This window comes from Scyliorhinus canicula, chromosome 13, assembly GCF_902713615.1.
Source record: "Scyliorhinus canicula chromosome 13, sScyCan1.1, whole genome shotgun sequence".
Lineage (NCBI taxonomy): Eukaryota > Metazoa > Chordata > Chondrichthyes > Carcharhiniformes > Scyliorhinidae > Scyliorhinus > Scyliorhinus canicula.
The window spans coordinates 92273806-92288710 of record NC_052158.1 but is presented as its reverse complement, the minus strand read 5'-3'; the positions used below and the strand labels follow the sequence as shown (position 1 = coordinate 92288710).

The window sequence follows — 14905 nt, the reverse complement described above, 5'->3', positions numbered from 1 at the left end:
AAATCCTTAGGATAGGAGCTTTCAGAAATGAGGAAACCAGAACAGAACACTTGAAATGAAACTAAAAACAACAGACACAGGGTCGGGCTGAAAAACGAAACTAAAAATAGACCCAGCCCCTCGCATGAATAACAAAACAGCCTGTCTAGCTATTAACCCCTTAATCACAGCTTTAGCAAACAAGTAATCTGGATACCATAACCTAAGTTCTTTTAGTAACATAACTGCAACATACATATAATACAAAATAAAATTCTTACATTCATCACAACTCAGAGAAGGAAGATACTAGATTCAAGTTCCGTTCAGTTTTGTGAGTCCTGTTGAGAACTTGCTTCATTATTCAATGAATTTCAGGTGAGGGGATAGGTGCATGTATAAAATTAAATGCCGCAATTGAAACAAGTGAATAGAGGCATTCCTACTTTCAGAAAAAACAACAGGATGATATTCTTCGGCAAGTCACAGGAGGCCAAATCACAGAGTGTTTTGAAGACAGAGATAGATAGGTTCTTGATTAATAAGGGGATCAGGGGTTATGGGGAGAAGGCAGGAGAATGGTGATGAGAAAATATCAGCCATGATTGAATGGCGGAGCAGACTCGATGGGCAGAGTGGCTTAATTCTGCTCCTATGTCTTATGGTCTTAGGACAGTTGGCATCTGATCAGCCTTTAAGCAGACTGAGTTTCCTTTCCATTATTGTCACTTGTTTTGGTCAAATAAATAATGAAGAGGAAGAGTTTTATACATTATATCGGAGTTATTTTTAACGATCTAGTCATATGTTTTGATCATGGGCAGCACGGTCGCATGGTGGTTAGCATAAATGCTTCACAGCTCCAGGGTCCCAGGTTCGATTCCCGGCTGGGTCACTGTCTGTGCGGAGCCTGCACGTCCTCCCCGTGTGTGCGTGGGTTTCCTCCGGGTGCTCCGGTTTCCTCCCACAGTCCAAAGATGTGCGGGTTAGGTGGATTGGCCATGCTAAATTGCCCGTAGTGTCCTAAAAAGTAAGGTTAAGGGGGGGGGGAGTTGTTGGGTTACGGGTATAGGGTGGATACGTGGGTGATCATGGCTCGGCACAACATCGAGGGCCGAAGGGCCTGTTCTGTGCTGTACTGTTCTATGTTCTATGTTCTATTTGTTCGAGGAGGTCACATAGATGATTGATGCAGGTAAGGCAGTGGATGTTGTCTATATGGACTTCAGTAAGGCCTTTGACAAGGTCCCTCATGGCAGACTGGTACAAAAAGTGAAGTCACATGGGATCAGAGGTGAGCTGGTATGATGGATACAGGACTGGCTAGGTCATAGAAGGCAGAGAGTAGCAATGGAAGGGTGCTTTTCTGATTGGAGGGCTGTGACTAGTGGTGTTCCGCAGGGATCAGTGTTGGGACCTTTGCTGTTCATAGTATATATAAATGATTTGGAGGAAAATGTAACTGGTCTGATGAGTAAGTTTGCTGACGACACAAAGGTTGGTGGAATTGCGGATAGCGATGAGGACCGTCAGAGGATACAGCAGGATTTAGATCGTCTGGAGACTTGGGCGGGAGATGGCAGATGGAGTTTAATCCAGACAAATGTGAGATAATGCATTTTGGAAGGTCTCATACAGGGAGGGAATATACAGTGAATGGTATAACCCTCAAGAGTATTGACAGTCAGAGAGATCTAGGTGTACAAATCCACAGGTCACTGAAAGGGGCAACACAGGTGGAGAAGGTAGTCAAGAAGGCATACAGCATGCTTGCCTTCATTGGCTGGGGCATTGAGTATAAAAATTGGCAAGTCATGTTGCAGCTGTATAGAACCTTAGTTCGGCCACACTTGGAGTATAGTGTTCAATTCTGGTCACCACACTACCAGAAGGATGTGGAGGCTTTAGAGAGGGTGCAGAAGAGATTTCCCAGGATGTTGCCTGGTATGGAAGGCATTAGCTGTGAGGAGAGGTTGAATAAACTCGCTTTGTTCTCACTGCAACGAGGGAGGTTGAAGGGCGACCTGATAGAGGTCGACAAAATTATGAGAGACATAGACAGGGTGGATAGTCAGAGACTTTTCCCAGGGTAGAGGGGTCAATTACTAGGGGGCATAGGTTTAAGGTGCGAGGGGCACGGTTTAGAGATGTACGAGGCAAGTTTTTTGTACAGAGGGTAGTGGTTGCCTGGAATCTGCTGCCGGAGGAGGTGGTGGAAGCAGGGATGATAGTTGAAGGGGCATCTTGCCAAATTCATGAATAGGATGCGAATAGAGGGAAACAGACCCCGGAAGTGTAGAAGATTTTAGTTTAGACGGGCAGCATGGTTGGCGCAGGCTTGGAGAGCTGAAGGGCCTGTTCCTGTGCTGTAATTTTCTTTGTTCTTCTTTGTTCTTTGTTAAATAATATTAATATATTACATTATCATGGCAACATCAAAACAAAACTTTTTTGAACAGATATTGAACACAAAAAGCATGAATTTCCCTTTCATTTCAACTAGAGTATGGAAATATTCACTAGAATACCTCTTTTCCTGTTGCTCGTTGACATGAGGGCCCCTGTTCACTGTTTTTGGCACTGGACAGGAAGTCTTGTCCCATAAATGTTGGCACATTGGACATCATCTGACGGAGTTGTGCATGGTGAGCACGGAAAGGCTCCCTAAAAGGGGGGGGGGGGGGGGGGGGGGGGGGGGGGGAGGGCAGTAGAAAGTTAACTGTATTAAACTATAATAACAATGTAATATTTCACGTGAGTGGTGTGCACAGCAAATGGCAGAGGAATGCAACCGTCTAAAACCCTTTGAAGACTCTTTGCCCACTTTCAGTGTCATTGTTATTTGCTTTGCATTTAAAAATTAACGGAAAATAAAAACCAAAATAGTGAAAAATCAACTGCTGATATACCATTGTGCTACTTGTGAAGATCAATTTCACCCCCACAATTTAAAAAAAAAAAATTTTTTATTATCAAAAGTAGGCTTACATTAGCACCGCAATGAAGCTACTGTGAAAAGCCCCAAGTCATCGCACTCCGGCACCTGTTCGGGTACACTGAGGGAGAATTCAGAATGTCCAATTCACATAACAAGCACGTCTTTTGGACTTGTGGGAGGAAAACGGAGCGCCCGGAGGAAACCCACGCAGACACGGGGAGAATGTGCAGACTCCGCACTGTGACCCAGGCCGGGAATCGAACCCTGGGACACTATCTGTTTAAAGAAACATACTAACATCAATATGTGGCTGAAATTCAGTTCCACCCAATTTATTTATGGAGGGGGTGGTATATTCAAAGCCCCCTGGGGGTTGTTTCTTGGCAGCCCACCATTTGTCAATGGCGACATCTTCTGGTCCCACCTCCGGGAAACCCATGGCAGGGGCTTTGTCGTCGGCGGGACCAGAAGATCCCGCTAGCACGAACAGTCGGTAAGTTACCACCCACCACCTCCAAGATCTTGAATTTGATAATGATCATGCCTAAATTAATCTATTCAACTTGGATTAAAGACAAAGAAAACGCTTATTAGTTTCAGAAAATTGCTAGCTTTTTTCTAGAAAACATAACCTTGTTTAAGTTGGATTTCATGAAAACATGCAAAATACTGGTCTGTGCATGAGAACAGATTCTTCGGAAAGGGAGGTTTCTGTGCACAATGTAAAGCCGATATGCTATAAATATTAGATTTGAACATCTTGTTATTGTCTCAGTTTACTTACTTAAAAAAATCTCCACTTTTCTCCAATTTATCCCAAAGTTATCCCGATCATTTTGTGTCCAAACACCATCACAATAAGTTGCGCTTATGCAGCAACTTTAACAGAAAAAAACATTTTAAAGTTCTTCTGATTTTGGATCAAAACTCCACCCCATGTCCGTGGATGATGGTGCCAAGGGGTAGTATGTAGAAGAGGATATGTAAGAGAAAGGAACCAAGGATATATTAATTCAGTACTCCTGAGATTATGCACCAAGGAAAGGAATTTGAAGAGAATGGTGTGGGTGACAGTGCTAATCGCTGCAGAATTTCAGGAAGGACAAGATGTATGACGCAGCATGACCATGGTCCAATGTAATTCATGACTTTGGTTGGAGAGATTCAAACGAGAGATAGTTTCAAATTTGGCAATGTTGTCAGGTTACATGGATAGAGTGCCAACGGTAGGGTTGTTGAAGAGGGAGGTGATGACCAAGATTTAGAAATGAAGAGGAGAGTGGTTGAAGAGAAGACAATCATAGAATAATTACTGCACAGGAGGCCATTCAGCTATTGAATCGGAATCTCTACTGACTCTGTGAGAATAATTTAGCTAGTCTGATGCACTGTGTCCATTCTTTGGGTGCTTTTCCAAGTCCCTTTTGTAAGCTATAATTGAATCTGCCTCCACCAACCTCTCAGGCAATACATTCCAGATCGTAATCACTCAAATGTGTTCATAGCTTTTCCTCACATTGCTCACCATTAGTTCTTCAGTCAATCATCTTAAATCAATGTCATTTGGCACTCGGTCCTTCTGCCAATAAGAGTAATTCATCTCCATCGACACCCTCCATGATTTTGAGCATCTCTATCAAATTCCCTTGCACCCTTCTCTTCTCAATCAGCTTCTCCAGTCTATCCATATATCTTATGTTCCTTAATTCTGGAAGTGTTCTAAATATTTTCTGCACCCCTCACTAAAATGTTGATATCCTTCACAGAATTGGGCTTGATACTCCAATTGAGGTCAAATCAGTGTTTCATAAACGTCCGGCTGCAGGTATTAAGAATTCTTACAGCTCAGTAGGTCATTCAGCCATCAGTTTGTACCAGCTCGATGAATGAGCAATTCACCCAGTGACATTCTCCCCGTAACCCGCTTCCTTATCAGATAACAGTCTAATTTTGCTTTAATGCCTCGATTGAACAGGGCATTCACTCGCTGTGTGAAAACATTTTTCTTAAGTCACTTTCGCTTTTTTGGCCAATTGCTTTAAACCTGTGCTCTCTCACTCCCATCCTTTCATGAACTGTTGGTTCCTATCTACTCTGTCCCGATCCCACATGATTTTGAATACTTCTATCAAATTTCCTCTTAGCCTTCTCTTCTCCAAGGAGGGAAGGCAGTGATGTAGTTGTAATCCAGAGACCCAGGATAATGCTCTGGGGCTCCAGATTTGAATCCAACCAAGACCGATAGTGACATTTTAATTCAATAAAAATATGGAATGAAAAATGTAATGATGTGAAACCAGTCATAAAAGAAATCCATCTGGTTCACAAATGTACTTTCGGCAAGGAAATCTGCCATCCTTCCCTAGTCAGGCCTACATGTGACTCCAGATCCACAGCAACTTGGTGTAGCCACCTGGGTTGGCCACTTCCTCACACAAAATGGAAGAACGCAAAGGTTACAGGGAAAAATGGACATTAGCAAAGAAACAAGCAGTTTGCAGAATCCCCTGTATTCTAGCTGCTAAAGAAACCAGACAGAATTGTAACTAACGAGCTGCGCATATTAAGTAAGCGATTCACGGTGATTCCCAGGCACAATGGACACAACAGTTAACTGCAATCGCTACATTCTATAGAAGGTCAGACATCCCGCCGCCAGTGGAGTCTGAGGCAAAGGACACAAATAAGGTGGAAGGAACCGCCCAGTGATCTAGGAACAGCCCCGTTATTGAGGAAATTCAAATCAATTGATTGGGAAGAGACCCAATCGATTGCAGGTTTAGAGAGGGTCTGCCCAGAATTTATCATAGAATTTACAGTGCAGAAGGAGGCCATTCGGCCCATCGAGTCCGCACTGGCTCTTGGAAAGAGCACCCTACCCAAGGTCAACACCTCCACCCTATCCCCACAACCCAGCAACCCCACCCAACACTAAGGGCAATTTTGGACACTAAGGGGAATTTATCATGTCCAATCCACCTAACTTGCACATCCTTGGACTGTGGGAGGAAACAGGAGCACCCGGAGGAAACCCACGCACACACGGGGAGGATGTGCAGACTCCGCACAGACAGTGACCCAAGCCGGAATTGAACCTGGAACCCTGGAGCTGTGAAGCGATTGTGCTATCCACAATGCTACCATGCTGCCCTGTTGCGAAGGACGCAAAGCCCCTGGGACCTATAAAAGTCAGGTCTCAGGACTGATTCTTCCTTCTTGACCAGCCGGCCCTCCCAGCAGAACACCTTTGCAGCAGAAGACCTTGAGAAGGAGAGGCCTGGTCAGCAGCCGCCATCAAGTAAGTGTCATACAACGCACGCGATGAGAGTAGACACTCCTGACCCCTTTAGTCCACACCAACTGGAAGCCTGCGGATCCAGGACAAAGCAAGAGGTCATTGTTCCCTGATCCGGCAGTTCCCTTATTCCAGATAAGTATTGGCCTGTTAGTGGTAGGAATAGCCTAGTCTTTTAGTTTTATATGCATAAGTAGTAGAAACTGTATTATAATAAACGTGTCTTGTTTGAACTTAGTAACTGGTGTATTAAGTTATTGGTCTGAACTTGAACTTGAATCTTGTGGCGGTATCATAACGATACCTGGCGACTCTAGAGCTAAGGAATAAAACAGAGCCAAATTGAGTGCAAAGCACACTCACCCAGAACGAGCAACATTTAGTGGCGAACTCTGACGGGACTCAACTAGAAGTGGCCCCCCCCCACTCCGAGAGAACCCAGCAATTTGCATCAGAAATCCAATTGGAAAAAGGAAAACCCACAAGTGTTCAAGTAGTTCAAATCAATCCTCATATTTCGGAAGTGTGTTTTTGCATGCGTAACTAACAGGGTTATAAGGTAAAACCGACAGATTTTTGTTGCGACAAACTGTCGGGAGTTTATAATTCGGAAAATAGCGAAAGCCGTACCCGTATTTTATAGCACTGCCTTATTATCCCTCGTTCCAAATTTAAAAGAGATCATAAGATAGAAGAGATGGCCATGCAGGCAATGGAACGCCTCATGAACCCAGGGCTGTTCGTGGTCGCATCGACCAACAGCAGCAGTGGTCAGTGTCCCGTTTGGGAGCTGGAACTCAGGAAGTACCTCAAAGGGAAAGGATGGCCCCTTTGGAGTGAGTTTTGTTCAAATGAGGAGACAGGTCCCGGGAGTATAGGGCATACTTGGTGGGAGAACTTGTCTGAGATTCATAAGAAAGGTTTGAGTAAAGCACGTAAGCCGATGGCAATTGTGTCTTACTTGGCACAATTGCGAGGCACAGAGGAGGTAGTCAGGACGCTCCAAGCAGATTTAGAGGAGAGAACTAGAATGAGCAAAGTGGATGTCAGGGACATAGAAAGAGAGAATTTAGAATTAAGGCAAAAGTTGGCAGATAAGGATAGAGAGGTGGATGATGCCAAGAGGGCACACCAGTCTTGTATAGCCCATCTGAGCAGCTCCCAAGTACAATACGAAAAAGACTATCAGATGTGCAGCGTGCAGTCTTGATAAGACAAGAATCAGAGAAGCAGGTAGAGACACTGAAGAAGCAGTGTAGCGACCTGAAGGCAGCTTTAAGGGCACTCCATTCTGCCACCACTGAGCAAAGGCAAAGCACAGTGGACCATGCTAAATGTCGGAAACAGATTGCGGAGCTGCAATCTCTGCTTTCTGTGCAGAATGGCTTCCAAGAAACCTTTGGAACGCAAATAGAGGAAGAGAATGCACCAGATTGGCAGGGGTTAAGCGAGACAGCGCAGCGATATGTTCAGGGAACATGTGCGCTAGAAACGCAGCAGAAAAGGAAAGCGCCCCAACCCCCCCACAGATCAGATAGCACCCGCACCAATGAACCCAGTCACCACCCAACGAAAAGCAACTGCAGACGGCGCACCAGAGATCACTTACACAACCCCCTTAACCGTGACTCAACTAAGGGATGCATGTGAGAAAATCACCCCGTTCCTCCCCACTTCAGACCCCCACCAATTCTTTGCAAGAGTTAAACAGCAGGCGACCATGCACGGCCTTGATGCACGAGAGCAGGTTAAGCTCACAGTTTTGAGTTTAGACTCATCGGTAGTAGCAGCCCTCCCCGACCCACAGAACGTTGGAGGAGGCACCCTCGAAGAAATGCATACAGCTATTTTGGATGCGATAGGGTATAACAGAGGAGACCCAGTTGAAGGCCTAAACAAGTGTAGGCAGAAAAAGACGGAGCACACCACAGCATTTGCAGGAAGGCTGTGAATTCACTTCACTGCAGTTTTCGGTGAATTAGACCGTGCATATTTGACCCAAGATAACATGGTTAAATGGACCTGCACTATTATCTCCCACGCCACAGAGGCAGGACAGAAAGCCTGCTCTAATTACGACCCCTCAGAAGAGGCCCATAATGAAAAATGGGTCTTGAAAAGATTGTCCCGCGCTTGGGAGCAATCTGTGCACAATAACACAGCATTTAAGAAGCCCGAGGAGGCGCAAACTGAGGTAGGCATCCAAGCAGTAAGAGCACACCAAAACCCCGCATGGGTAATTGAGGGACAGAACAGCCCCCTGCAGAAGTCATAGGAATGTTTAAACTGTGGACAGTTAGGGCATTTTGCTAGGGAATGCAACGCACCACAAAAACCTCAGAGAGGCCAGCAAACAGGCATTCTGAACAGGAACAGAGCGAAGCCTGTTCACAGTATAGGGACGCAGTCAGGATAGACCAATGTGGACGGAACGGACTGACGGTGTTTGGGCTCCCCCACTTGGGTCTGTGACACCCTCTGGGACATATCCGGACGACCGGTAGTCACAGCGAAAATTTGGGGAAAGCCCATAGAATTACTCTGGGACACAGGAGGGTCCCGCATGACCATTAATTCCTCCACTACACCACAGGCAGACACGTGGCCCACTACAGCCACAATAACACTCAGCGGCTTTACAGGACACTCACAGCAGGGAACCATTACAGCCCCTGTACCAATCCAGCTAGGGAATATCTCCACCAGACACCCCGTTGTTTTAATTGATTTGCCCCACACAGCAGAACACATACTCGGCATTGATTTTATGAATGCACACAGCCTGTCATTCGACCCAGTCAATCAGTGTGTCTGGCGAATGTCATGGTCTGAAAGAGCACCTGCAACGCTCACAGTAGGTGAGTACGAACATAGGATTAGCGCAGTCGGCGATTATTGTTTTAACCTGAACACTCTCAGCACGGACAAACAGGTTAGGGCAGTTTTAAACAAACACAGGGCAGCATTTGCCAGTCACAGGCACGACTGCGGCAGGATGACTGGACCAGTTCAGATTAAAGGACCTGACCCGAGACCACAAAGACAGTATAGATTTCCCCTGGAAGCGGAGGGAGAAATTAGAAAGGTAATAGAGAGCTTATTAGAGCAGGGCGGACTAAGGACAGTAGCCTCCACTAATAATGCCCCTATTTTGCCAGTGAGGAAGCCCGACGGATCATGGCGTCTGACCATTGATTATCGGGAACTCAACGAAGTTACCCCAGCAGTAGCCCCCACGGTAGCAACAAGTCCCGAGACCTTGCTCAAGCAGGGACTCAACTCCAAGTATTTTACGGTTTGAAAATGAATGAAAATGAAAATCGCTTATTGTCACGAGTAGGCTTCAATGAAGTTACTGTGAAAAGCCCCTAGTCGCCACATTCCGGCGCCTATCCGGGAAGGCTGGTACGGGAATCGAACCGTGCTGCTGGCCTGCTTGGTCTGCTTTCAAAGCCAGCGATTTAGCCTGGTGAGCTAAACCAGCCGCTAATTTTGGAAATTAGCAACGGCCTTTGGTCAATCCCATTGGCGAAGGCGTGCCAGTACAAATTTGCATTCACTTTTAAAGGTCAGCAGCACACGTGGACATGCCTCCCACAAGGATTCCACAACTCCCCCTCCATTTTCCACTGACAGCTGGCAAATCGACTATCAAACTTTTTGCAACCCGAATGTCTGGTACAGTATGTGGATGACCTAATACTACAGACAGACACCAAGGCAGAGCACATCACGCTTCTGTCTGAACTCCTACAACTCCTACAGTCAATCGGATGTAAAGTAAACCCCAGAAAGACCCAACTATTGGAGAATAAAGTGATGTATTTGGGTACAGTCATCACGCACGGCAAACGCGAGATCGAGTTCAAAAGAATTGACTCGATCGTCAAATTGCCCCTTCCTCAAAATGTTTCAGCCCACCGGTCGCTTTTAGGACTGGTTGGATATTGTCGGAACCATATCGATGGTTTTGCGACCAAGGCAGCCCCACTTTCAGACCTCCTTACGAAAGGAGCCCCTTGGGAATGGCTTCCGCAGCATACAGAGGCTGTGGAAGATTTAAAGAAAGCCCTTAGCGCAGCACCTGCACTACAAGTTCCAGACCCGCTTTCCCCCTATGCAATTGAGGTAGCAAGCACAGATCTGACCCTCTCAGCCGTGCTCCTTCAGGAACGGCACGAGCAGCTACACCCAGTGGCTTATGCCTCCCGACTTTTAGACCCAGTAGAGCAAGGATTTTCAGCCTGCGAAAGGCACCTACTCACAGTATTCTGGGCAGTACAGTACTTTTCGTACATTACCGGACTAAACCCCATAACGATTCTGACCGAACACACCACCACACAGCTTCTATTGGATGGACGACTGAAGGACGGTTCAGTTAGCCAAATTAGAGCAGCTAGGTGGACACTTCTTTTACAAGGACGGGGCATCACAATTAAACGGACTAAGACACACACCTTTTTAGCAGACAACCTCCAATACTGAGGAAAACCCCATGATTGTGAGATAATAGCCCCCCTCCACAACACAGGAACCTTCATTGCAAAGACGCCCCCCAGGAAGATAGGAAGTTCAACTCAAAGCCCCCAGCACACAGACACGTGTGCCCCCTTGAAGATTTATGTGGATGGTTCATCCACTGTTTTAAATGGTGAGCGCATTACAGGATGCGGCATCTATGTAGAGGATGCGCAGGGACGCGCATTAGAAGAGATATCTTTAAAGTTACCCGGTCACTTAGGCGCACAGGCAGCAGAGCTCGCGGCCATAGCTTGCATAGTGGACCACCCAGATTCGTTCCCCAGCCCAGCAGATATATATTCTGATAGTCTATATGTCTGCAACAGTTTGACGGATTTTCTACCCCTGTGGAAGACAAGGGGTTTTGTTTCGCGGATGGAAAGCCCCTTCCATCAGCCCCATTGCTCCACCATATCCTAGAACAGGCAAAGGATAGGACTTATGGCACAATTAAAGTAAGAAGTCATCATCGGTCATCCCCCCCCCCCCCCCCCGCCCCCCCCCCCCCCCCCCCCGCCCCGCCCCCCCCCCCCCCCCGGAAATGTGAAAGCCGACGCACTGGCAAAAGCAGGTTCCAGGCACGGACATTTTTGGACACCCCCAGCTAGCGCCCCAGTGAGTTCAGTTCAGGTCTCATAGACAAACATTGAGGACCTAGTACAGGCCCAAAAACAGGACAGCAATCTCAGGGAGATTAGTAGAGGAAAGATTTTGGCCCCGTACGACAAGTTTAAACACGCTCTGACCACACATGATGGTGTGGTTCTCAAAGATAAATTGTATGAGGTTCCTGAAAAGGACAGGAATCAAATGATTGCCTTATTCCATGACAGTCATGGACATCAAGGGATAGACCCCACCACAGCCCACCTGAGACAGCTCTGTTGGTGGCCAGATTTGAGAGAGGATGTACACATTACATCGAAAATTGTTTGATTTGTGCACAGAATAACCCGGAGAGGTATTCTAAGAAGGCACAGCTCAGTCACACTCGCCCCGTTAATGGCCCCTGGACAAACCTCCAGATCGATTTTATAGTTCCATTGTCCCCTTGCAGGAATGGCTATAAATACGTATTGGTGGTCATTGATACATTTACGAAATGGGTAGAAGCATTCCCATCTCGAACTAACATAGCCAAAACAACCGCAAAGATCCTGACACACCACATCTTTACTAGATGGGGACTCCCCAGAAGTACTGAATCGGACCAGGGATCTCATTTTACAGGACGGGTCATGAAGAACGTCCTGACCATATTTCGGCGTTAAACAAAATTTCCACATTGCGTACCACCCCCAGTCCAGTGGTATAGTGGAACGCATGAATCGGACTCTAAAATCGACCCTTAGAAAGATGGTCCAGGAAAACAATACAACTTGGGATTCGGTGCTCCAATTCGCACTTATGTTTTTAAGGCACACTGTTTCAGCTTCAACAGGTTTCACCCCACACACACTCATGACCGGACGCCCCATGAAAGGTTCTGAATTCCTTTTAGGACTCGACATGACCAGCCCAGAAATGACGGCTCTCACACACGAGACAGCAGTAAAGCAATTAGTGGAAAATGTAAGATCGGCTCAGTTAACAGCCGCAGTTAAATTGGGAAAGAAATGGGAAACAGAGCAATGCTTGTTTCGACAGAACAGTACATTCCACAGAGTTTCAGGTTGGACAACAGGTAATGTTGTCTGTTTATAACCCCAGCACGTTTTTGGCCCCAAAAGTTTCAGGTCCGTACTCAATTGCAGACAAAATCAACCCTTCAGTATATAAGATAAAGTACCCCAACAGGAAGACTGCCTGGTTCCATATCAACCAGTTAAAGGCATATGGAACACAGTCCAACCACACACACCATGTCCTGCTAGACGCAGCAGAACACCACGCCCCGCCCTCAAGAGATGCATTTACAGCCTCCCCCTCACAGACCAGCACCTCATCGGACTTGACCTCGACTCCGCTCATTGACTTCAGAACATGCCCCGAAACGCCCACAAGCTGCCACAGCAGGGACAGCGACTGTGACTTTGATGACAGCCACAGCACGCCTCTCTACTGCCCGATACAACAGACCCCACAAACACCAACTACGACCCCGATTACAGTGATTTGGAGATCACTTACATTAAGACACCAGACCCACCGCCCAACTATGACGACCCCGACAACGTTCACACAAATTTGGACACGACCATTTGGCACCGAAACTCTTACAGGCTCGTCCGGAATGACGAGAGAGACCCTCGGTCACACAACTCACTCATAGCATGCCTGATCCATACAAGGGTATGGGATCCGGGAGAAGAGGATGACTTTAAGTCCGACTCCCGACACGGCAACCCCTTTGCGACCCTGTTCACAGAGAATGAAGAGAATTGAGGTGTCCAGATGATGTAAAAAAAGGAACCGCATGAGAGATAAACGGTGTCCTTTTCTGATGGAACCTGCAGTATGTTCGTTGCATGTTTGTTTGTTTGTGTTTTGTTTGCTTCCCAGCAATAGTAGCTCTGCGGACACACACTCAAGCTGTCCGCAGATACCTTTGAGAACTTGTAAGACGCCAAATCAGCTGGAATGTCTGAAGCCCTGCTAAAGGCTTCTCCCTTGATTCCACACGGAGCTCCCTAGCTCCATTTTCATATCTGCTCTTCTGTTTGGAGGACAGAAGAGGCAACCCCCATGATGACTACATTCTTGCCCGTTCGTTTCAGGTCGCTCAGGCAGTGGAGAAACGGCATTGAGGACCCGCCCTGTCTAAGGACCACCCCACTGGTCAACTAAGCTCGGGTACAGCACAGCACGCCCTACCCGGGGATTCCACCCAACTCTTACCCGTCGCGGCCCATACGCAACTCATTCAAAAGTCTAATTTCTAAAAAGTTTGGTTTTGTTTCCTTTGTTTTAGGTAGCCCTTTGGTTGCCATTCCACATGCTATTTACATCCAGGAACATTGGGATGGTAAATTGCAAAACCTGCGAGACGGCTCGCAGTGACACAGTAGTTAAGTGTATGTCTGGTCCTAAATTCGTTTTGATTTAAAAAAATGAGGGGAGTCACAGGGAGAGACTTGACCATTCATAAAGGGAAAATTGGCACAAGAGGACAGATATACTATCATTCGAGGTATTAAGCAGAACACTAACGGATACTATGCTTGATCACCTAGCTTTCGGACGTTCAAAGGAGGGACCAAAGCAGGATCAGAGCAAGATCAAAGTACTAAAAGAGAACAGGAAGAGAAGGAAAATGACAACGCCTACTGTATTTTTCCTTGTAATATGTTCATTTGTGCGCGCGAACGCGAACCCCCTTTCCCCTATGACCCCGGCCGTTAATGTTTCCCAGACACAGACCACTCCAAGCCCAGTAAACAGCAACAGTACCCCGACCTGGTGTACCAGATTTCTAACTTGGAACTCCTGGTCATATGTCGTAGAATCGCTTTTGGCACTGGCGATTGTCTGCATCATAGTTCAGACCCTTCGGATAAGGAAATGGCGAAGGAGAGCCCACCGCTCTTGCGCCTCGACAGTATACAGAATGCAATCCCCTATTTTCGGATTTCACCAGTCCCCCCAACCCTTTGACGCGTGATAAAGGATTTATTTTTGCGTTTGTTGTCTTGTAAATAAAGGAACTTTTCAATTGATTGTGACACTCTGAGCTCGATTGCCGAGCCAGAGAAATGGAATGTAATACTACTATTGTTTGTAAGGTTAGGAAGTTAGGATGTTTTAAAATGTTTGAGTGAGTATAGTTTATCAAGGATAGTTAGAGGTTCCCGAGTAATGCATGTCCCTTATGACATAGTGCCAAATAGAGATTGTGGATGAAATTTTCTGCATAGTTGAGGAAAGTGCAGAGGCCATGGAACTCGCTGATGTCACGGAACGGAGACACCGTACTTAGGTGATCCTTCACGCTTTTGCGTTAGGATCACAAGGAGGGAGTGTAGCCACCTGGGTTGGCCACTTCCTCACACAAAATGGAAGAACACAAAGGTTACAGGGAAAAATAGACATTGGCAAAAAAACAAGCAGTTTGCAGAATCCCCTGTATTCTAGCTGCTAAAGAAACCAGACAGAATTGTAACAAACGAGCTGCGCATATTAAGTGAGCGATTCACGGTGATTCCAAGGCACAATGGACACAGGTTAACTGC

At 46.5% G+C, this 14905-nt stretch overlaps 1 protein-coding gene across 1 annotated transcript in view; it reads right to left on the bottom strand.

The window, feature by feature from the left end:
- mlf1 (myeloid leukemia factor 1) overlaps positions 1-14905 on the bottom strand; it is a 97428-nt gene that overhangs the window by 62057 nt on the left and 20466 nt on the right. The window contains exon 2 of the mRNA XM_038816554.1: positions 2508-2643. Coding sequence (XP_038672482.1) covers positions 2508-2643 — 136 coding nt within the window. The remainder of the gene's footprint in view (positions 1-2507; positions 2644-14905) is intronic.